Genomic DNA, 22,325 nt, shown 5'->3' with positions numbered 1-22,325 from the left:
TGAAGATGACGGAAAATTAAAAAAAATGAAAATGAAAAATGCAGGGAAAAAAAAGGAAGAAAGAAAAAGAAGAAAAGTGGAAGAAGAGAGAGAGAAAAAGAAAAAAAGTGAAAAGAGAAAGAAAGATAGAAAAGAAGGAAAGTATCAGGTCATGCATTTTTTACGTTGGAGTAAATTCATTAACCTTTTGTCATGTAGAGTAAAAATATAATATCTAAAAAGTTGCGATATATTTTTTCTAACTTTTATGTGTTGAGGTATATTATCCTATTATTTTTGTTTTTGAGGTAAATTTGTAAGGAGCCCAATAAATGAAGTACGCGTAAATAGAGCACATCAACGGCGGAATTTCCAATACAGACAGGCCCATACAGCCGTTTTTGCTACGTTTCTAAACATTTTCCTTTGGCAAAATACAATTGAATAGTCTTCGTTGACTTCAATAATTTCATATCTTTTTATAATCACCAATCCCAATCTTCTACAAAGATAAAAATGCAACCCATCTTCATCACCTTCATTCTACTCATAATCTCCAATCTTCTCTCTTCCTCTCATGCCGATGTAGGCACCGCTGCTTTTTACGACCCTCCGTATCTACGTAAGTAATATTAAACTACCCACAAAATAAATTCTATGTTTTTTACAGTTGGTCTGTGTTAATTAATTTGTGAAACTATATATTTAGCGACGACTTGCTACGGCAACGACGAGTCTCAGTTCCCGTCGAATAATTTATTCGCGGCGGCCGGAGATGGGATATGGAACAATGGCGCGTCGTGTGGAAGGGAATATTTGGTGAGATGTATTAGTGCTTCGGAGGCTAGTTCTTGTTTCCCCGACCAGATTATTCAAGTCAAGATTGTTGATTATGCTCTTTCTTCCGTTTCCCCTCCTTCCGATTCCGGCACCACCATTGTCTTATCGGCGACGGCTTTTGGAAATGTCGCTAATTCTTCTACCTCCATCAACATTGAATTCCAACTGTAATTATTTTCTCTTATCATTTCTTCTTTTTATTTTATTTTTTTATCTTTAAGAGTCTACCAGCTGAAATTCTAACTTAGTATGCAGGGGCAATATTTTTGCTGTTATTGAACTATAATCTTTTATAAAATGATTATCAAGTTATAAAAATTTATAAACGGTTATCTAATTATTATTTTTGTAAAAAAAAATTACCGAACTGTAAAAAATTACAAAATGATTATCGAATTATAAAATCCGGTAACCGTTATGCACAAAGCTATAGTTTAGCAAATTTTCTATAGTTCGATAACCATTTTATAAAAAAATAATTTGGTGGTCATTATGTAAAAAAAGAATAATTCGATAATCATTTTATAAAAAAACTATAGTTGGAGAACCGTTAAAATGTTTAACCCCAATATCTAACATAAAACGTTATATTGTGAAGCAATTTTATTTTTAGAGAATAACAAAATTATAGTTGTAATTTCAGTAACAGTTTAAACTTTTAGTCAAATTATGATATATATTAGAACCTTTAATCAAAGTTCTAAAATTTGATATACAACATAAACTGATTTTGAACTTATTTCTTAATTATGAACCTTTAATCAAGCTCATTTAGGCGTGCGGCAATATGTGTTAGAAATAATAATAAATATTATTGGAATTTCACTTCTAACTGTTTAAATATTTAGATGATAGTACTATTAGATTAAAAGTTCTAGTGTTTGATGTACAAGATAAAGTATGATTTAAAAAAAATGCTATATGTCCCTACCACTAAATTATGACCGTTGAAACTTTAGGTGACATGATTAGACCTTATTGGTGAATGATTAGAGCTTATGATTAAAAGTTGTTTTCTTTGAGCATTTCCATTCGAAAATGTGTTAAAATAATCATAACATCATAGTTAAAATCTCACTTAATTAGTATTTTTTTTTTGAAACTAGTATTTTCTATTTAATTGGACTACAAGTGAAAGAAACATTTTAATATTGAAAATGTATACATGCAGAGTATGATGGAATTGAAGTGGAGAGAACTCATGAAGTTGCTGCTTAAGAGGATGTAAAGTAGTCAAATAGGTTTTCCTTCTGTGATTTATTTGTAAAGTTACTTTAAATTGTTTGTGTTTTGAAATGAACCAAATTTTGTATCTAGTCCCACTTTTCAATAATTTTATTTTCAAGTTTATTATTCAAAATATATACTCACAGTGTATACACTCTTCATGTGAATGTGAGTCTACATAAATCCTATTTTACATATTTTTATTTTTTTTTATTTTTTTTTATCTGCGAAGAAAGGCCAAAGCTTAGGGAACAAACTAATCAATTCTACAAACTCTAGGAATAGAGACACCAGCTATATCTTCAAGCATCAGGTTAGCTATATCCGGCAGCATTTCTTCATGAATAGAAATTCCAATGGGACGAGAAAAACCATAGTCAGCCATCCAATCCGCGCAGCGGTTTCTTTCTCTATACGTATGGTAAACACTCACTTGCCAAGGTCTGTCCAGAATGGACCTGATGGCTCGAAAAAGGTTCGTGTTAGCGTTAGCAGAACTATCATTCTTTCTGATAGCATCAACAGCAGTCTTGCTGTCCTATTTTACATATTTTTATTTTAATCATTCAATATATGAATATCATGTTGATACGACTAATTTAGATTAGGACAAGATATAAACAAATAAACAGTAAATTTATTACTTCTATTAAAATTGTGGGTTCAATTACTTTCACAAACGTTTTTTTTAATAATAAAAAAAATTAGAAATAAAAAGACTATCAATTTAAGCATGTAAGCCCTTAAAGTTTTTTTTTGGCCATTTGAACTCTTAATATTTATAAATAGTGCAGAAAAATCTTTAAATTTTGGTCAAATGACTAAAAAAGGTCAAACTTTTTATGAAAATTTCACAAAAGTCCAAACCTTTCAATTTTATCAAATTTGTCCTGAAACGCATGATTTCATTTTAATTATGTCCAATTACGTGATTTTGCCCATGTGGCGCCTACGTGGGTTGATGTGGCATGCCACACATTAGCGCCACATAAGTAAAATTGTGTAGTTGGATATAACTAAAACGAAATCATGCGTTTTAGAACAAATTGGATAAAATTGAAAGGTTTGAATTTTTATGAAATTTTTATGAAAGGTTTGGCATTTTTTGATTATTTGACCTTAAATTTTTTAGAAAGAGCATTTAAAATTCTTTGATTTATTTTTAACACTCAACTCCTCAAATTTTTAGTTATTTTTGTGATTTTCTTTTCCAACGTAAAAGTTCACTTGCACAATTTCAAAATATTGAAAGTTCAAAAAAAGAAAAAGTTCAAAAAAATCATTTTCTCTTGACGAATCACAAAACGGATCCGATCTCTTGGTACCTGCACACAACAGTAAACAGAGGCCAGAAGAAATTCCGGTGGGGGTCACCGGTCGTTCGCTCAAACGCTCAAGTGAGTTTTTCAGGTAAGGGAAAGAAGAAGAAGATTGGTGAAAAAAGAATTATTTAGGATTTGCACGTAAGGTCCTTTTTATAGTAGGACCAGTGCAAACCTTGTTGTGCGTTCCTCTTCTCCTTCTTGTGGTCCCTTTTTCTATTATGCTTACGTGGCGTGTTTTTCTTCATATTGGCTCAGTTTATTAGGTGCATCAGACACATGGAACATTCTTTTTGCTCTTGTCAGAGGATCTTCTGTGGTCCCTCGAATCAGTTACACGTGAGTATTGATCCTCTGGGTTTTTCGGGTGTTAGTCTCGTTCTGAGGCACTTCAGAGACTGACCTAATGGTATTGTTCAGCCGAACTATGATGTCGATCATCATAACTCGGGAGGACGTTTTCCAGTGACCTTTGCACTTCGGCTGGACCGAGGTGTGATCTTGTCTCTTGTAGCTCGGTGACCCCCTAGACACTAGGTCAGTAAATTGCTTGACTTAGTAATATTCTTTTTGACGACATTACTTCGCCCTTGCAAGGTGTTATCACTACGTTATCAGCTTTTGGCTTAATTCCTTAAAAAAAACCACCTTGCACTTTTTCTTCGCTTATACCATGACCTTGTAAAAACACCATTTGTACCCAATTTTGGATTTTTATGTTTCATCCCTACCCAAAAGCATTAAATTGTACTCTTTTCATTTGAAAAAGAGTTTAAAACATACTTTTTTCTTTTTTAAAAAATACAAATAAATCCTTAAACTTAAAACATAATCAAATACATCCAAATAAATTAATTAATTTTTTAAATTTTATAAAATAAAAAAAATAAAAAAAATTATTATTATTTTTAATTTTTTTGTCGGAAAAAAATTAAAAAATTAAAAAAAAATTGGAAATATTTTTAAAAAAATTAAAAAAATTATGATTATTTTTATTTTTATTTTTTTTGAAGAAGATGGTATTTTTGTACTATTAATAACATTAATATCTAATTAGTATATAAGTTAAAAATGAAGGATTGTTTTAAACTCTTTTCAAATGAAAAGAGTATAATTTAATGTTTTTGGGTAGAGATGAAACATAAAAACTCAAAATTTGATACAAATGGTATTTTTATAAGATCAGGGTATAAACGAAAAAAAATGTAAGGTGAGGTTTTTTTTAAGAAATTAAGCCTCAGTTTTTTTAAACAATTGAAAAGTTTTTTTTTTCAAAACTCTTCTGCCAAAATTTTAAAATTGTCCATGATAAGACTCGAATTTAAAAAATATGTCAAGACAATTGGCTGAATTGGAATGTTTCCACGAAGTTTCACGGGCTTGGAAGCTTCTCAATTCGGATTCTTCTAGTTGATCTTTGGCCTAGCAAATTTGGAAATGACTTTTTGGACTCTCGAATTCCTTGTTAAGAAGAGAGGTAAATTTTTTTTTTTGGGCATATAGCTAATTATGTTTACGTAAGTTATTATTCCAAATTTGAAAAGATCTACAAATAAATATATATGCCATATTTCTATTAAACTTTTTTTGTTTTTGAATACATTTAACTATTTAGTATTCAATCATTTTATTGTTATTATCAATTGATTAAGAGTTTAAATTATTTTAGCATGATAATATTGCACAAATCATAACGGCTAATTTTTAATTTTAGCAGTTGCAGTAAAGATAAAATTGCACATAAAAAATGATTTTTTTAATCAAAGATAAATATTATGTAGCATTCTATTTAATTGGAATTTTACATTTGAAATATTTGAAATTAAGATAATTTTGTTGTTATTGGCTACTTAAGAAATATGCTTAATGGCAAAAAAAAAAAACGAACCTTTATGACTTGTTATAATTTTATCCAAATCTTTTAATTTTTGCAATAATATCCAAATTGCATTATTTTGTTGCAATAATAGCCAAATTGCACTTTTTATATGAATTTTTTTAAGTAATTTTGCCATTTTTGGGACTTTTACTATATTATTATACATCAAAAAATAATAATAGTCTAATATTTCAATTGAAATAACAAGTTTAGCCATCAATTTGACTATTATTGCAGTAAAAAAATGCAATTTGGATATTATTACAATAAAAAAAATACAATTTGGATATTATTGCAATAAAAAAATGTAAATTGAATATTATTGTAAAAATTAAAAGATTTGGATAAAATTGCAACAAGTCGTAAAGATTTGGAATTTTTTTCCACCATTAAGCCTAACAAATATAATTCAATTAGAATTAATACTTCTATATCAACAATTTGTTCATTATACGTGCTATATGATTTTAGGTAGAATGGCGGGCGTCGGAGATACGAGAATGTAAGTTCTTTCCTAACCCTTTTGGACATTGGCAACTTTAGGCTATATTTTTATCCCACACTTAACTTTTAGTTGATCTATGATATCTCCACAGTACAAATTTAACTTCCCTCTAATTTTGCACCTCTTTGATATGAATAAAATTGAGATTTCAAATTGAAACATTGATAAAAATTTGGTACAACTCAAATTTTTTATTTACAAATCTGTTCTAAGCTAGTAGCTAGCTTTAATCATAATCTCAACCGGATCCATCCTCATTATTGTGGTTGTCGCTGTTCTTGTTGCCAGAAATCGCACCGCTGTCAGCACCTCAGCCAGAAAATCCAACAATCGACAATCCATCGCTGCCGCCATCAATCGACAACCCGCCGCCGCCGTCGTCAAATCCATCAATTGACAACCCATCGCCGCCGCCATCGCCAGCAAACCCATAGATCCGCAACCCATCGCCATTTTAGGGGCAACCTTACGATATAAAATACTTTTGTTATTATCGGTGATGAGGATTTTGTATTTTTCAATATTTTGAGCGTAAAAAGTCAAGAAGAAACGTAAAGAAGAAGGGAGGAAGAAGACTGATGTATTTTGGCAAGGGGATAAGTGTGTTTGTATAATTGTATCACTGAGAATAAGTAGCTGTTTGGTGGTGTAGAGTCTAATTTCCTAAAAAAAAAAAATCGGGTCAAGTATAAAAAAACTACTCCCTCCGTCCCGTTTAAGAAGTCCCATATTCCATTTTGGGATGTCCCATTTAAAAAGTCCCATTACCATTTTTAGAATATTTTTCCATTGAATACCCTATTTTACCCTTATTTTAATTATCTTAAAAGAGTTCTATGAAAAATTCTACTATCATTAATAGGGGCAAAACATGAAAAAAATATGAAAAGACAAGAATAATTAATGTTTTCTTAATCTGTGTGTAAAGTCAAATGGGACTTCTGAAATGGAACGGAGGGAGTATTAAAGTAGAAGGATAAAAGATGGGTGAACAAAGGATCATTTTACCCCCTCAACTTGGCACGAAGTATCAAAAAAACCCAAGTTCGTTTAAGTGGATCACTTTTCCCCTGAACTTGGCAAAAACGTATCAAATCAAGCCAAAGAGAGTGAGATAATCATCCCCCTCAATTATCAAAACCGGACCAATTTAGCCCTCCATTCCACCCAAATTTAATACAAATTAAGTCTAATTTAAGACAAATTAAGCCTAATTTAATAGAAATTAAGCCTAATTTAATAAAAATCAAACATAATTTAATACTAAATCTTATTAAACTTAATTTAATATTATTTAAGTAATTTTAATTATCCCGTCTCCATTCCGACTCCCTCTCCACTCCATTCTGACCTCCGTCGGCCAACCTAATTCGCCGTCGGCCACCTCCGTAACCCCCCCACCGCCTGCCACCTCTGCAACCCATTCACCGCCGGCCATTGTTCTCAGACGAGAACAGTGGTACTGTTCTCTTCTAAGAATAGATGGAATGTTCTCAGACGAGAACAATACCAATGTTCTCGTCTGAGAACAGAAGGTCCGTTCTCAAGACGAGAACAGAAAGTCGTTCTCGTCTTGAGAACAGACTTTCTGTTCTCAGACGAGAACAGGCGGATCTGTTCTCAGATCTGAGAACAGATCCATTGTTCTCGGACGAGAACAGAGGGTTCTGTTCTCGTCTGAGAACGGTGGCCGGAGGATTGGGGAGTTTTGGGAGGTGGCCGGCGGTGAAATAGGGTGGCCGACGGTGGCTGAACTTTTAGTAACGTAGGAGATGAAAAAAGTACACAAAAGTTCCTATATATTTTTTAAAAATCTATTTTAATATATGAATTTTTTAAAATGTAAAATTGTTTTTTTATTTTAAAAATTTTCATATACTAGTTTGGAGAATTGTAAGAAAAATAAGGACTATTTTTGATTTTATACTATTTTTTTTAAGAGAGTATGTTTCAAACACATGTGAGAGTGGGCAAAGATAGAGGAGGGGTGAAACCGATCCGGTTTTGCCAAGTACAGGGGAAAAATGATCCGGTTTTACAAACTTGGGCTTTTTTGATATTTCGTGCCAAGTTGAGGGGGTGAAATGATCCTTTGTTCAAAGATGGGTTTTGCCCAATATAAAACAAAACAACATTCAGTAATCCAATGAGGTCCGATGTACACTATGTGCGCGCCAAGTAGATAAGCCCCCCAATCATATTAATCTCCCCAAAATTATCCATAATCCCTCACATTTTGGTTAAGCATTGAAAAATAAAAGTAAAAATTTGTTTAGGGTTTAATTTATCGATGAAAGGGGAGGTTCAGCTTGAAGCAGTGAATTACAGTGATTCGGATCCTTTATTAGAAAACAGTAATAGGGCTGATGATTCATCGTCATCAGAATCAACATCATCATTATTGCCGGCGGTAAGAGGAAGTTCGAGTGAGATTGAAGAAGGTGTTGATAATGATGATGATGATATCGAGAATGGCGGTGTTCCTAGTTGCCGCATTTGTCTCGAGAGTGATTGTGAACCAGGTTAGGTTATAATTTTATTCTTTTTTTTCTTTATCAATTTATCAATCAGAATTGTTATCTGTCGACTACATAACTAAACTTATATGTAAATACCGCTATCTTTTTGTGCCCATTGACTTTTGATGATGAATTACTATCATAATTTTGTCATTTGCTAGTCTAGGAATTAGGTTCTTTATATATATATATTGTGATGATTTTATTTCCTTTAAAATCAGGGATGTAAGATCATCCTTAGCTTTGAGATCAGTATAACATGTCAAAAAACTCTTGTAGCCTAGTTACTAATCTCCACTCTTCATCTCTAATTATAGATTGGAAGTAATGTTGGGTTATTGAACTTTTTAATACGATTTTTCTCTTAATGCTTCTTTGCAATTGCTTATTCATTATTTTGGTTCTTATTATATGTAGAAGTTCTATTTTGTTGATTTTAATTTTACTTTATTCAAATTTGTGTGTTTGATTCTGTAGGTGATGGATTAATATCTCCTTGCATGTGTAAAGGCACTCAGCAATTTGTTCATCGTTCATGTCTTGATCATTGGCGCTCGGTTAAGGTATATGCATGACCACTCGGTATGAATACTAAATTTTTATGTTTTAGGTGCTTTTTTATTTCCATTGATTTAATTGTGGCCTTCTCTATTCTTTGATAGGAAGGATTTGCTTTCTCACACTGCACAACATGCAAAGCCCAATTTCATCTTCGAGTTGCACTGTTTGAAGACAACTCATGGCGTAAAATGAAATTCAGAATTTTTGTGACAAGAGATGTTATAATTGTATTCTTGGCTGTACAGACCGTGAGTGATTTTATTACTTTTACTTCTATTTCATCTTTTACACATCACACACCCCATACAATTACAAACTAGAAGCGGAAAAGGGAATCGTGCTGGGATTTAGTTACATGTTTGTCATATATTTCAATCTAGCTTGTGCAACCTTTAAAAAGTTATCACGTGACAATAGATTACTTACATGTTTGTTTACCATGATGTTGGGATGCTATGAGTCATGTTTTCCATCTACTTTTAGTAAATCTAAAATGATCTCAATCTGAACACACCACCCACCCCCACAATTACAAACTAGAAAAGGAAAAGGAATGCTGATGGGTTTGAACTTACGACCTTTGTCTTCTCGATAGTCTATATTTGATGTCCTCAATCAGATATCTTTGATGTCCTAAATCAGATTTACTTAGATGTACAAGAGCACCTTTCTATGGTTTGAAATTAAGAAGTATCTTGAATTTTGATTATTATATCTGCTTTCTTCAAAAGTGCAACTTAATGTATATGAACATTTCCGTGTTTCAGGTAATTGCTGCCATCGGTGGCTTTGCATACCTGATGGACAAAGATGGCGCCTTTAGAAATTCATTTAGTGATGGCTGGGATCGAATCCTTTCTAAACATCCTATACCTTTTTATTATTGCATAGGTAACATCATGGTTTTGACTCTTTGTTTTTTGTTTATGTCAATTCATTTATTTTCTTTTCTAGAGTGGAAATTCTATTTCTAGAATGCTAATTAATAATTACAGATGTGCAAGTTCTTATTCCTACTTTTATTTCGTTGATTGATGAGATAAAACTAAATTTCAATCAAAATTGAAGGTATGTGTTCTTTGATAAATGAAAAGAAACACATAGGGGAGAAAGGTTAGTGTTTGTGGCATTGGCATTGCTCAATGTTATGGAGATAATTGTGCCACTTTTGTCATATTGTTTCTTGCTGAAACTCCAATCTCAAATTTTGCTTTCAAAATTACTCTTATCTTGTGCGTGACATGTGCAGTCTGTTACCAATATTATATGTACTGCAACTGTATGTGATTCTCTTCTGTAAAACTTCTTTTACAGTGTGAAATTGTGAATTCTCTAATTCTGAATATGTTTGAAACATTTCAAGTTTCCGTGGTTTAAAGTATTTAAGTTGTCAATATGGGGTTAATAATTCATTGTTGTATTTTTGTCCACAGTTACAGGGTTCTATTCTGTTGCTTCTCCCTGCAGTTATTACATAAAACATGAAAAAATCTCGATTTCCTCAATATGTGAGCACATCTCTAGTCTTGTTGATTACAAGATGCTGCTAATCATAATTTTCCTGTGCTTTGTTTTTTAATTGCAACAGGGGTCCTGGCATTTTTTGTGCTTCTCGGGTTTTTCGGCCTCATATTACATTGCTCCTCCCTGAATAGTAACGATCCCCGTATGGCTGGCTGCCAGAACTGCTGTTATGGATGGGGCATTCTGGACTGCTTTCCGGCATCTATGGAGGCATGCTTTGCGTTGGTTTTAGTTTTTGTTGTTATCTTTGCAATTCTAGGCATAGCTTATGGTTTCCTTGCTGCCACCATGGCCATTCAAAAGATCTGGCAGAGACACTACCACATTCTTACTAAGCGAGAATTGACAAAGGTATCTTGACGCTTTCTTCTACCGCTAGATTTTTTCTTGCTGCATGTACATTTGATACATAAATTATGTAACTACAACCTTTGACGATTTCACAGGAATACATAGTAGAGGATCTTCATGGCTGCTATACACCACCAAAATTGGATCCAGAGCACGAAGAACGCCTGAAAATGCTTAAGTTGTTGTAATAATGTGATTGTTGGTGCAGTTATAAGATATTATATGAAGTGTATCTATTTTTTTTTTAGGATCTTAAAGCTGCCAAAGTGTTTCTTACAGAGATAAAAGAAGCTGCGTTTTGATTTTGTTTGACAAACTTATTTTAATACAGCAGGATGAAAGAAAACTTTTTCATCTCTATGCTAATGCTCTGTAACTTACGAACCAGATATTTTCGAGCTACTGCAAGATATATATATATCGATTTTTGAAATTTTGGTTTCTTCTGTAACCTATTATTTGATAGGAAACTAGCTAAGCTGGTAGCGGGACACTGTCCTGAAACGCCAAGGTGCATGATTGAAATGTAAAATTTCAGGACATTTCTGCTTAGGCCGAATTCACAGTGGACCGTTCTTTCTCGAGAGAACTCAAGTATTGCGAGAGGTGTTACAAAGATTCAGTTTCGATTAAGAAACTTCTATAAAAAGTTCATTCTGAAACATTGAAAAAGGCATATTTATCTGTTTGCGACGGATTAGACAAGCAGCTTCTGATAAAGAAAGAGTCGGATCAGTTATCCGGCAGCTTAGTAGTACATTGTAAATTTGTAGTAATCGACAGAAACGAAACTCAAAACGACCCATAATGTCTTGAGCGATAACCTATCTGATAACAGAAATGAAACAACCTCGTAAATAACTAAACTAAACTAAAAGAATGAAGTGAACGCCACATGTTGATAACATCCTGTACTGTTTGAACTATCAAAAAACGGTTATCACGCCCTATATTTATAGTGAGAGAACCGTCCGCCTTCTCTTTCTCCCTCTCTTCATCCCTTTGATCAGACAGACAAAAAAACCTGTTTAATGTTAACTTTTTGTTAATTCTTTTTCAATATTGTTTCTTAAAAGAATAAACAAAAGGTTTTCATTCATTATATCTCCATTTTTGAATCTTCATCGCTGGGGTGGGACGCCAATTTGGCGTTCATTTTCCAGGTATAATAATATACTTATTAACATGGGTTTTGTACAATGCAGAAATGAGGGTTTAAAGGTTAAATTTCTGATCTTTTTGATATGTTTAATGTTGTATTAGCGATGAACAACATCAAATTTCCATTCCAAGGTATAATCCAAGATTTTAAAGGAAGGAAAGCTTGTTATTTGAATGATTGGAGCAATGCACTATGTACCGGTCCCAGGTTTGTTCTTATTTATCATTGTTTTTATTACAGGGTTTAAGATTGTTTGATTCTGATAAGGCTATGATGATATTTATGATTGCTTTTGTACTGATTATGTCAGGATTTTAGCTCCAACCACCTTTATATTCTTCGCTTCTGCTCTTCCTGTCATTGCTTTCGGAGAGCAACTCAGTAGAGAAACAGGTGCTTTTCGAGTTCTACGTTTCTACATTTGTTTCCATTTTGCCCGTTTTTCGTTTTGGCGTTTTCTCCGCCTGAAAGTTTTTACTTTATGGGGTTTCTTTTAGATGGAACTCTGAGCACAGTAGAGACTCTTGCTTCAACTGCAATATGTGGTATAATACATTCATTGATTGGTGGACAGCCATTGTTGATCTTGGGAGTTGCAGAACCTACTGTCATAATGTACAGTTATCTGTATACTTTTGCTTCGAAAACAGATGCAATTGGACGAGACCTGTTCTTGGCTTGGGCTGGATGGTATATTTATACATATTCTTTCAGGGTTAATTCAAGGTTTAAACCTTTTTCACTAATGGGGAACCATTGTTGTAATTTTGAAATTTTTAGGGTTTGTGTTTGGACAGCTCTTCTACTCATTCTTCTTGCTGTATTCAATGCTTGTACTGTCATCAATAAATTTACAAGGGTTGCAGGAGAACTTTTTGGCATGTTAATTGCAGTTCTTTTTCTTCAACAAGCTATAAAGGTATTTTTAACCAATAACATATGAATTATTTACAACTATGTCAACACTACAGCTTTTTGATCCTACATTTCGGGCGTTCTGTTTTTGAAAACACTTATGAAACTCCGGAACTCTATATTGTTCATATATCCTTGTAAAAAATGTGTCTCGTTGTTTTTCGTTTCTTTAGTTTCTCATTTCGGTGATTCCATTTGCGTGCTTGGTAGTTCCAATAATTGATGTAATTTCATTTGATTATATGAAGGGAAAAAAGAACAAAATGTTGTTTGAATTTGCAGGGAATGATAGGTGAATTCAGCATTCCTGTTGGTGATAATCCAAAGTTAGGAAAATACAGTTTTCAATGGCTATACACAAATGGGCTATTGGGTATTATATTCAGCTTTGGATTACTCTTCACTTCTTTAAAAAGCAGAGGTGCAAGATCATGGCAGTATGGGATAGGTTTGTGAAGCATGCACTTGAGTTTCTGAGTAACTGTTCCTTCAGGAATCTGAAAATGTTCTTCAAACCCTTTATGCAGGATGGTTTCGCAGTTTTATCGCAGATTACGGAGTTTCTTTGATGGTGATAGTATGGGCAGCATTATCATTCAGTATACCAGGTAAAACTCCTTCTGGAGTTCCAAGGAGACTGCAAAGTCCTCTTCCTTGGGATTCTGCATCTCTCGAGCACTGGACCGTAGTCAAGGTAAATACTTCGTCGTTTTAATTCAGAATCTTAGATAATTTGAATTATGCGAATACTCCAATTTTGGAAGAGGTAACATTCTTGATTGAATTACAGGACATGCTAAGGGTCCCATTGCCATACATATTTGCTGCTTTCATACCGGCTGTTATGGTTTCGGGTCTTTATTTCTTTGACCATAGTGTTGCTTCACAAATGGCACAACAGAAAGATTTTAATCTCAAGAAACCCTCTGCTTACCATTATGACATCTTAATTCTTGGGATTTTGGTAAATTATCTGATTCCTATTTTATCTTTCTATCATTTATATCCTTTTGTGAATTCGCATAAAGATTCACATGTTTGTTTGAATAAATTGTCAGACTTTAATCTGTGGATTACTCGGACTCCCTCCTTCGAACGGAGTGCTGCCGCAGTCTCCTATGCATACCAAAAGTCTATCTGTTCTTAACAGGCAGGTTAGTTTTATGATCAAAAAGCATATCTGCATAATTTCTGTCAACAGATATAGTTTATGTATATTTTTATAATAAATCTGATCATTGATGTAGTTGATTAGAAGGAAAATGGTAAAAAGTGCAAAGGAAGGCATGAAACAGAATGCTACCAGCTCCGAAATTTACGGCAGGATGCAGGAGGCTTTCATAAAAATTGAGAAAGCTCCACCTGTAAGTTTTTAGTTTATATAACCAGTCTAAGCCACATCGGGGTTTATGCGTCATTTCCCCCTTGATAATAGTAGTATGTCTCTGTTGCAGCCATCAGCAGCTGAAGAGCTCAAAGACTTGAAGGACGCTGTAATAGGCGAGGATGGAGGGACCATAAGTGGTCAGTTTGATCCTGAAAAGCACATCGATGCTTACTTACCTGTCCGGGTTAATGAGCAAAGACTTAGCAACTTTTTACAAGCACTTTTAGTGGCAATATCATTACTTGCCATGCCTGTAATTAAGATGATTCCGACGTCAGTGCTGTGGGGATATTTTGCTTACATGGCAATTGACAGTCTCCCTGGAAGCCAATTCTGGGAAAGACTGTTACTGCTTTTTGTTGCTCCTAGCCGACGATACAAGTAAGTTGTGATTCCGTGAAATGCGTTTCTGATATTTATAAGCCTAATCGAAACATGGCTTGATGAATCTAATCTATCATATGATGAAAAACTTCTGTCAGGATTTTGGAAGCAGCACATGCTTCTTATGTGGAGAGAGTTCCGTTTAAGTACATTGCTCTATTTACAATCTTGCAGCTGTTGTATCTTCTTCTTTGTTTCGGAATAACTTGGATACCTATTGCCGGAATTTTGTTCCCCTTGCCGTTTTTTCTGCTCATAACCATAAGACAGCATATACTTCCCAAATTCTTTCACCCACTTCACCTTCAGGAGCTGGATGCTGCTGGATATGAGGAAATTGAAGGAGCTCCAAAACGCAGTCACTGTGTCTCATTCAAGGTATGTTCATTTCTCAAGTTGATCATTATTATATACACAATCCTAGAAATGAATTGCTATAAGTTGGTTTATATGTTGACAGGATTCGGATGAAGATTCTGACTTCGAATCGTGTGATTCTGAGATACTCGATGAGCTAACTACAAGTAGAGGAGAGCTGAAGCTTAGATCTAAAAAGTTTAATGAAGAAAAGATTAGCCAGGCAAAACCATAACCTTCAATTTCTATAATTCAGAAAAGATTGCTTTATTGCATATACTATGAACTCTATCAGAAAATTATAACCTGAAGCATAATTAAGAAGAATATGTGTTTATGTTGATGCAGATTCATCCCGGGTTTGATGCTGCAAGAAACGAAGATGAAATTGTAAGATTGTGAAGAACAGTTCAAATTCACAACAGAGACTGCAGGTTAAAAAGATCATGTTGGTAATTCTTTTAACAGTATTAATGAATTAATACAAGAAAGAAAAGAAGAATATGAAAAATGAGAGGAAGCACATAAATGAGAGAACATTCTCGTTCAAATTTCCCATTTTCCTTCACCAGGACATTTATTATTGTTATTATTAGGATTAATTTTGTATTTTCCTTGGTTTCTTGGAAAGATTACATCGTCAACGACAGGCGTAAAGGAAGGGAGGTTAGCAAGATTTAATTTGTAAATGTTAGAAAATGGAATGAATTTGATGAAATACTTTTGACAGATTCATATATTGTTTATCAGAAAAAGATGACAGATTTTTATTTCATAATTTTGAGTTTTATTATTTTATTTATGAGAAAATTTTGAGTCTAGATAGAGACAAGAAAAGGAAAAAAGAATCTGTATTGTTTCATTTTACTTTTTTTTATCTTGGTGCACAACTGTATTTTGAATAGCTTGTGAAATACAACAGAGGCACTTCCCTCTACAGATCCATCTCAGGCAATGATTTATATTTACACTGGATCTGCTTTGTATTGAAAAATCTTCAAAGAAATAACTGAAAAATGAAGAATTTCATCAATTGACCAGGACCATTCTGATGCATTATATACAACACGACCTTTCCTTTCTTAGGACTTATTCGCTGTTAGTCTCCGATGTCTGATCACTGATAACAGGCAAGGAGAATTGACGGGTAATCTCCTTGGAACGGTCCGTTACAAATAAAATGTGATCACCATCTCTAATAACTTCAATATCATCAATTTCAGCTCTATCCTTGCTCAGAACTTTGGAATGTCCGAGGCCGAATTTCTGCTTACCAATCTCAACCAACTCCTGCAAACTTTTCGGAAGCAGAACGAGCTTTCCTGCCATATCGGCCTTTTCTGGGCAACTAATTACTACTCTAGCAGGGTTAGCTCCGTAATTGTCTGCATGGACAGCAGGAGTAGTTGGGAATGGTAATTCCTTCTCTCCCTTGTGGGCAGCTGACATCATTCCAAAGAGCGAGTTGTGAAAATTATTAGTTCTGCGCCTGGGACGGTTTCGGCTCCATGAATTATCTGTTCCTGTGAATGAACCATCACGGGACAGAGGGCGGATATTCGGTTCACTTGTAAATCTCCCAAGAAATCTAACACCATGTGGCTGCTGTCTCTCAGGAACTGTAACAATAGATTCAGGTTTAGGCTCTGTTCGAGTTTCGAAAATGAGTTTTATATCTTCATGTCCTTGTTGTTCAGCTAGATCTCTTGGACTCCAACCATGGATGTCGGGTTTGTCAATGTCGGCACCCTGGTCCAAGAGAAATCTAACAATTTCAGTATTGTCTTCGCATACTGCAACGTGGAGTGCTGTAGTTCCGTTCTTCCTCGGTAAAGTTACGTCCCCACCCTGACGAGCAATTTCATTCAGCAAATTCAAGCTGTTTTGTTCCGTTGCAGTACACGCAAAATGACCCACATCTCCTAGTGTTATATTTGCACCATTTTCTATCAGAAGTTTGGTCACTTGTTCATGACCATTCACCATTGCCTCCCATATTGGGACATTGCCTTCCGAATCTGACCACATCCAACGAATTAAAACATGTCAGGTTGCTTAAAACTTAAAATCATTAAAGGATACTAAAGTCAATATGTTTGAACAAGTCAGGATAAGGAAAAAAACAAACATGCATTATTGAGTTGGCTAATTTTAGCATAGTTTAAATAAATGAAGAATGAGACATGCATTATTGAGTTTACTAAATTTGGAAAGAACTAAGATGACTAAATCCTGCAGGCTCAAGACAGGTAGAGATTTGAAATCACTATATTAATACTAATTTTATATTCACAATGAGATCTGGCAATGCATGCCAAAAAATATAATTCATAAAAGAAGGGGATCAACTAGCTGTTCTGGATAAGATTGTTACAAGGTCAACTATAATCTATTTCAACTGATCCGGATTAATTTATAAAGAACAATACATATGTCAGATAATTACTAGTTTACATATCAACTACTATACGTCACTGTCTACTCTACACGTTTTCCTGTTATAGGCATGCTAGTCTATGTTGCACAACAACGGAAATACTGAAATGGGAAACGCTGAGATAACATTTCTTTTAAAAATTGATAATAAATATAGAGTTTCAGAGTTTCAGAAGCATTTCAGAAAAATGAAACGAAATGCTGAAAGGTGAAATTCGACATATTTCTATGCAATTATAGCCGGAAAATGAAAAGTAGTCATGTTAGGGGAAAAATGATCAAACATCGGCAATAGAACAGAAGTTACCTTTACAGTTAGGATCTGCCGCGTAATCTAGTAAAAGAAGCACACAGTTCTCACTTCCAATTGATGCTGCTATATGCTATAGACATAAGTTTGAGAAAGAACGATAAAAAAGTACATCAGCATTGGAAATAAAAAAATCAAACGCTACTTGTGAATACATATGGTAAATTGAAGTTTCACTTACCAATGCTGACCTCCCATTGTTGTCTGATTCATTTGGATCGAGGCCTCTTTTCAACAGTTGATGTAATAAAGAATCGTCACCCCTTTGTGCAGCAAAGCATAGACTGAGAGGTAGATCCATCCGACCACGAGCTAGCATGTTCTCCGTCTCCAGCAAAAGTCCCTCCATTAATGGGTCCTTTTGTTCTTTTAAATGCTGCAAAGAATGCATAGCTTGTTAGGACTAGCCGAAAACATACGTTTTCTTGTTTTTATCTATGAAATGACTCTAGATTCATTAAATACCTGGAGAAGATTATTCATAATGATGGTCCCATCCCCAATATTTGCCTGAACGATGTTCAAGAATGTAGTACGGTTCAGACGTAGTAGCTGACTCAGTCGTTTGGTCCGCACTGTAAAAAGTTGAGGTCTATAACAAAGCACACCAATTTCACCACAAAGATCACCAGTTTGTGCCTGCCCAACAACCTGCAATCAACCAAGATGATCATCAAGAACTGAACTATAAATATGCATTCTTGATACCACAATTTTCTTTTTTTGGAATTAAAAAGCTGTTTTAAGATTTCAAATCATAAGACTTGCCTGTTCAGCTCCATTTTTGTATACCAGTAGATCCTGTCAAGTAACTCAAATGTTAATAATTTTCTAACATTAGAAATTTAAGTTTTTTAATTGCAGCAGAATGGTAGCAGAAAAGGATTCAAATTTTTACCACAGCACCAGTGACAAGTATATAGAAGTCTGTAGGTGCTTCATTCTGCAAAATAACATCTTCTTTTGGAGGAAAATACTCGGCTTTCATTTCGGATACCTTTGAAATTCATTTACACAAGCAAGGATCCATTATGAACCATTTAATAAAAAACAATCTCTGCATAGATACAAAAATTGCAGAAAAGGACCAAGTTTGAGTAGTGAATTACCAGCTGGAAAAGCAAGTCATTGGAAACCCCACGAAATAAGTAGACCCTGTCGAGAAGAGAGTAGAAAAGATAATGTGAAATGCTTGATCGAATTGCTTTAGGAAGGGAATCAAGAGTCTCCTGCTGCTGCAGTCCTTCTGAATCTGTCCTAAACTTCAAACAAAGATGTGCTAACATCTGATCTTGCAAGCGCAGAGGAAGTTGGTTCCTCTGCGCGAAACTTGAAGCTGCTTGTATGGTATCTCTCTGAAATGTTAAAATTACAGACAATGCTATGAGCAATATATCATCCAATAGAGGTAACTGAAAAAAGATATCAATAAAGTAGAATACTTACAAATCTTCTAGTTCGGCTAGTCCCATGAACAACCAAGTTGGTCATGTTACCGATCAAATAAGCTGTCAATCCAAGGTTGAAGAGCATATAAAAAATATCGAAGATCATCTCCCTTGTATTGACAGGATGAAGATCACCATAGCCAACAGTGGTTAGAGTAGTAATAGACCAGTAAATTGAAGTCACGTATCGAATCCAAATACTCTGCTCGAGGAAATTATCTCCCAAGGATGCTCCAATCCAAGTCCTTTCAGGGTTTTTGTAACGTGCAGCAATAAGATAATAGAAACATGCAGCACTATGGACGGCGAAAAGGGTGACCTGCAGAATGATTTATATGCTTATAAGATATTTCATTTCTACAATTATATGCTTTATAACTCAATATCAAACACATTGATTCTTATCCTGAATTTACTTACACAAACAAGTTTGGCACATCGAACCCAGAAGTAGTTGAAGTTCCTATCTTTCTCCAATCTGTTCATACAAATCATGTCAAAACAAAATTATGTACAACATTCCCCTAAGGAGCTCAATCAAAATCTACATCGGCATAAGCTAGTTGATGGAAAAATCCGTACCTGGAAAATAAAGCACTGACTCTTCTGAGACGCCAAAGGCGAAGCATATTGAAGAAGCCATACTGTCGAAAAGGTTTGGGCGAAATCTTTTGAGCAAGTTCAGATGGGATTGTAGAAATGACATCAAATACAAGCCATGAACTTGTATACTTCCAAGCAATCCTTTTTGGATTATCAACAAGTAGGTAGGTAGCACGATCAAGGTAAGCTACAAAGAACGTGAGAATGATATCCACAGCAAAGAACCCATTTACCACATTATCAACAATGGACAGTGGTCTATCTGGTTTATCGAGAAATCCGAACTCGAAAGGCGATACCCAAGCTGTATATATCACCAGAACAACAAGAAAAGTCTCCCATATTCTGCAATTATAAGATTATTATCCAATTTTTAGCACAATATCTTAAAACTATTAGAATTTCAGAAAAATAATGCCCTATTTCAAATTGGTTAATATCTGCAATCATTCACCTAAGCAACACAGACAAGATCCAGTAATTATTTTCCACTATGTTACACTATTACATGTTTTGACATAAAGTTGCAAACTTTACAAGAAATAATGCAACCTGAAGAATGTTCACTGTTCAAGTCAAACCAAAAGAAGATTTTTTCAAGGCATCCAATAAGGAACAGTATTTGGTCCAAATCAGTGACAATTCAACAAAGTCATTCTTACCAACTAACAAATGACTAGCACACCTCTCATTTTTGTAAAATGTTTCTATATTCCAAACCCATGTACAAGCAGCACAAAATATTGAAAAAAGATTACATCTTTAATTGTTATCTAATCAACATGACAAAAAGCTCAAAATAGTTGGTTACCAAGAATCTAAGCAATCTATCTAGACCATTAATGATAAAAAGAATACCATTCTAAGTAAATTAAACTTCAAATCAAATACCAATCAATTTTCTTGATAGGTTCAACATACCATGATCAGTGATTCAAAAAAATTAGGAAGTCCAAAAAAACTGATAGATCAAAGATTCAAGAAATGAACTTTGTAGAATCTTTTTTCTAGATAAAGAAAAAAGTAATGAACTTGAAGTTTTATTCAAAAAAAGACAGAGATGAGAACTAGGTAGCCCCTTTTCCAGATACAAACAGAAGGGTGCAAAAACAATAAGAAACAAACAGATGAACAGCAAAAAGTATGAAAATGATTCAAATTTATTTACACAAAGTGACAAGAACCAACTTTGAAATTCCCTACCCAGAAAAGAGAAAAGGAGAGATGTAATTATTAAAATAGTTTGTATTGTAGATATCAATAAACAAACTGTCACGAGATTCAATGCCATTCTTTTCAACACCCTTTCAAGAATAAACAATGCAGAAACCAGCCCAATAATAGCAGTTATAAGTCAAAACCAACGAACCAGCTCAAACTTAAATTAAATAAAAACCAATACAAACAAAAAGAAACAAACAAAATATGAATCAAGAATCAAGAAAACAAACAAGAAGAATAATAATCAGACCTGTAACGGCGGTCATAAGGAGAAATAATGAAACTCCGGAGCTTAACTCTCCGGTTACTTCTTGCACCAAGTGAAGGTAGAACCGCATTAGTAAGACTGTACTGACTACCGTCTCTAGATAACTGCTCTATCTCTTCTTGCCCACAAACTGAAACCCTGAACCCGCCTCTACTTAGTAGACCCTCCATTAATTCTCGAACTCAATGATCAAGATTTTTCAAGAAACTGCTTGTGTTTTAATGTTCTTCTCTTGAATATATATATGGTTTCGGTGCACAAATATGTATATTTGAGGGTGGTGACTGGTGAGTGCGTGTTTGTAGAAAATGTTTCTATATATGCGTGTCTTATATAGAAATACATAAAGCTCTATTCATTTCATGGGTATGTTAAATTATTTTTATTTTTCTCTTACACAGTGACTTTAGTTCTCTCTCTCTAACAAATTTGATTTCTATTCTCTTGTTTGTCGCCTATATTATTAGTTTAAGTTCGTTTTACTCCTTTAACTTGACACTTAAATGATTAAAAAGGTTCAAATTTGTATTTTATGACAACAAGTTCACAGTTTGTCGATTTTTGTTCAGTTTACTCCATAAGTCGAGATTGATTTTAATGTTCAAGGGTAGACCGGACAATTTAGACATGATACGATTAAATCGTACGATATGAAATTAGATAAATTTATATTTGATGAAAATAGATTTAGATTATAATTAAATAAATATAAACTTACTAAAATAGATTGATTCGTTTACACAATTAGTTAAATGGTTTATATGTGTCGTATCGTACCGTGTAACTTGTATTATAAATGTGCTGTGTTTGAATGTCATATATTAAAGGCCTAATGTCTTAAAAAAATCCCGACCTTTTATCTCCTTTTCAATCATACCCTGACGTTGAAAATCAGTCAATTTTATTCTTTTTTGCAATTTTTCATTTTAATTGTAACTTTAAACATAAAATTGACCTTTTTTATTTGGTAAAAGTTCAAAAAAAATTCTCTAAATTGACCATTTTGTATTATATTAACTTTTTATATTAAATTGACAATTTTTGAAGAAATTTTTTGAATTTTTGTCAAATAAATAAAAGTCATTTTTATGCTTTATACAATTGAAATAAAAAAATACAAAATATGG

The 22,325-nt window shown here is 33.8% G+C and overlaps 4 protein-coding genes and 1 long non-coding RNA gene across 6 annotated transcripts; 4 read left to right on the top strand and 1 right to left on the bottom strand.

The window, feature by feature from the left end:
* Positions 1-328: 328 nt before the first annotated feature.
* On the top strand, positions 329-2,153 carry LOC126672903 (EG45-like domain containing protein). The gene is made up of 3 exons (XM_050366855.2): positions 329-601; positions 689-986; positions 1,991-2,153. Exons 1-3 carry the CDS (start codon positions 496-498, stop codon positions 1,995-1,997), a joined length of 411 nt encoding a protein of 136 aa, XP_050222812.1. The 5' UTR covers positions 329-495; the 3' UTR covers positions 1,998-2,153.
* Positions 2,154-2,783: 630 nt separating this feature from the next.
* Positions 2,784-6,531, top strand: LOC126665182 (uncharacterized). 2 transcript variants are annotated; one of them, XR_007637555.2, is made up of 5 exons: positions 2,784-3,456; positions 3,627-3,905; positions 4,739-4,845; positions 5,719-5,749; positions 6,041-6,531. It is a non-coding gene; the product is annotated as an uncharacterized LOC126665182 (long non-coding RNA). The 2 variants fall into 2 exon arrangements; XR_007637556.2 differs by lacking the exon at positions 4,739-4,845.
* Positions 6,532-7,905: 1,374 nt separating this feature from the next.
* Positions 7,906-11,140, top strand: LOC126665950 (uncharacterized). The gene is made up of 6 exons (XM_050358895.2): positions 7,906-8,274; positions 8,749-8,834; positions 8,934-9,080; positions 9,600-9,723; positions 10,421-10,707; positions 10,803-11,140. Exons 1-6 carry the CDS (start codon positions 8,043-8,045, stop codon positions 10,893-10,895), a joined length of 969 nt encoding a protein of 322 aa, XP_050214852.1. The 5' UTR covers positions 7,906-8,042; the 3' UTR covers positions 10,896-11,140.
* Positions 11,141-11,631: 491 nt separating this feature from the next.
* Positions 11,632-15,641, top strand: LOC126664348 (boron transporter 4-like). The gene is made up of 14 exons (XM_050356705.2): positions 11,632-11,870; positions 11,971-12,076; positions 12,180-12,262; positions 12,367-12,559; positions 12,650-12,788; positions 13,067-13,232; positions 13,312-13,478; positions 13,575-13,748; positions 13,843-13,938; positions 14,032-14,148; positions 14,239-14,552; positions 14,654-14,933; positions 15,016-15,135; positions 15,261-15,641. The coding sequence occupies exons 2-14, from the start codon at positions 11,973-11,975 to the stop codon at positions 15,312-15,314; spliced, it is 2,007 nt and encodes a 668-aa protein (XP_050212662.1). The 5' UTR covers positions 11,632-11,870; positions 11,971-11,972; the 3' UTR covers positions 15,315-15,641.
* A 96-nt stretch (positions 15,642-15,737) lies between these two features.
* Positions 15,738-21,601, bottom strand: LOC126664347 (potassium channel AKT1-like). The gene is made up of 11 exons (XM_050356704.2): positions 21,181-21,601; positions 19,689-20,054; positions 19,527-19,584; positions 19,105-19,425; positions 18,768-19,013; positions 18,557-18,655; positions 18,427-18,459; positions 18,124-18,309; positions 17,840-18,034; positions 17,656-17,731; positions 15,738-16,930 (listed from the first exon to the last, which is right to left on the bottom strand). The coding sequence occupies exons 1-11, from the start codon at positions 21,366-21,368 to the stop codon at positions 16,002-16,004; spliced, it is 2,697 nt and encodes an 898-aa protein (XP_050212661.1). The 5' UTR covers positions 21,369-21,601; the 3' UTR covers positions 15,738-16,001.
* Between the last annotated feature and the right edge of the window lie 724 nt (positions 21,602-22,325).

This window comes from Mercurialis annua, linkage group LG1-X, assembly GCF_937616625.2.
Source record: "Mercurialis annua linkage group LG1-X, ddMerAnnu1.2, whole genome shotgun sequence".
NCBI classification, from domain to species: domain Eukaryota; kingdom Viridiplantae; phylum Streptophyta; class Magnoliopsida; order Malpighiales; family Euphorbiaceae; genus Mercurialis; species Mercurialis annua.
Note: the sequence above shows the minus strand (reverse complement) of the source record. Positions and strands in the feature narration are given on the sequence as shown.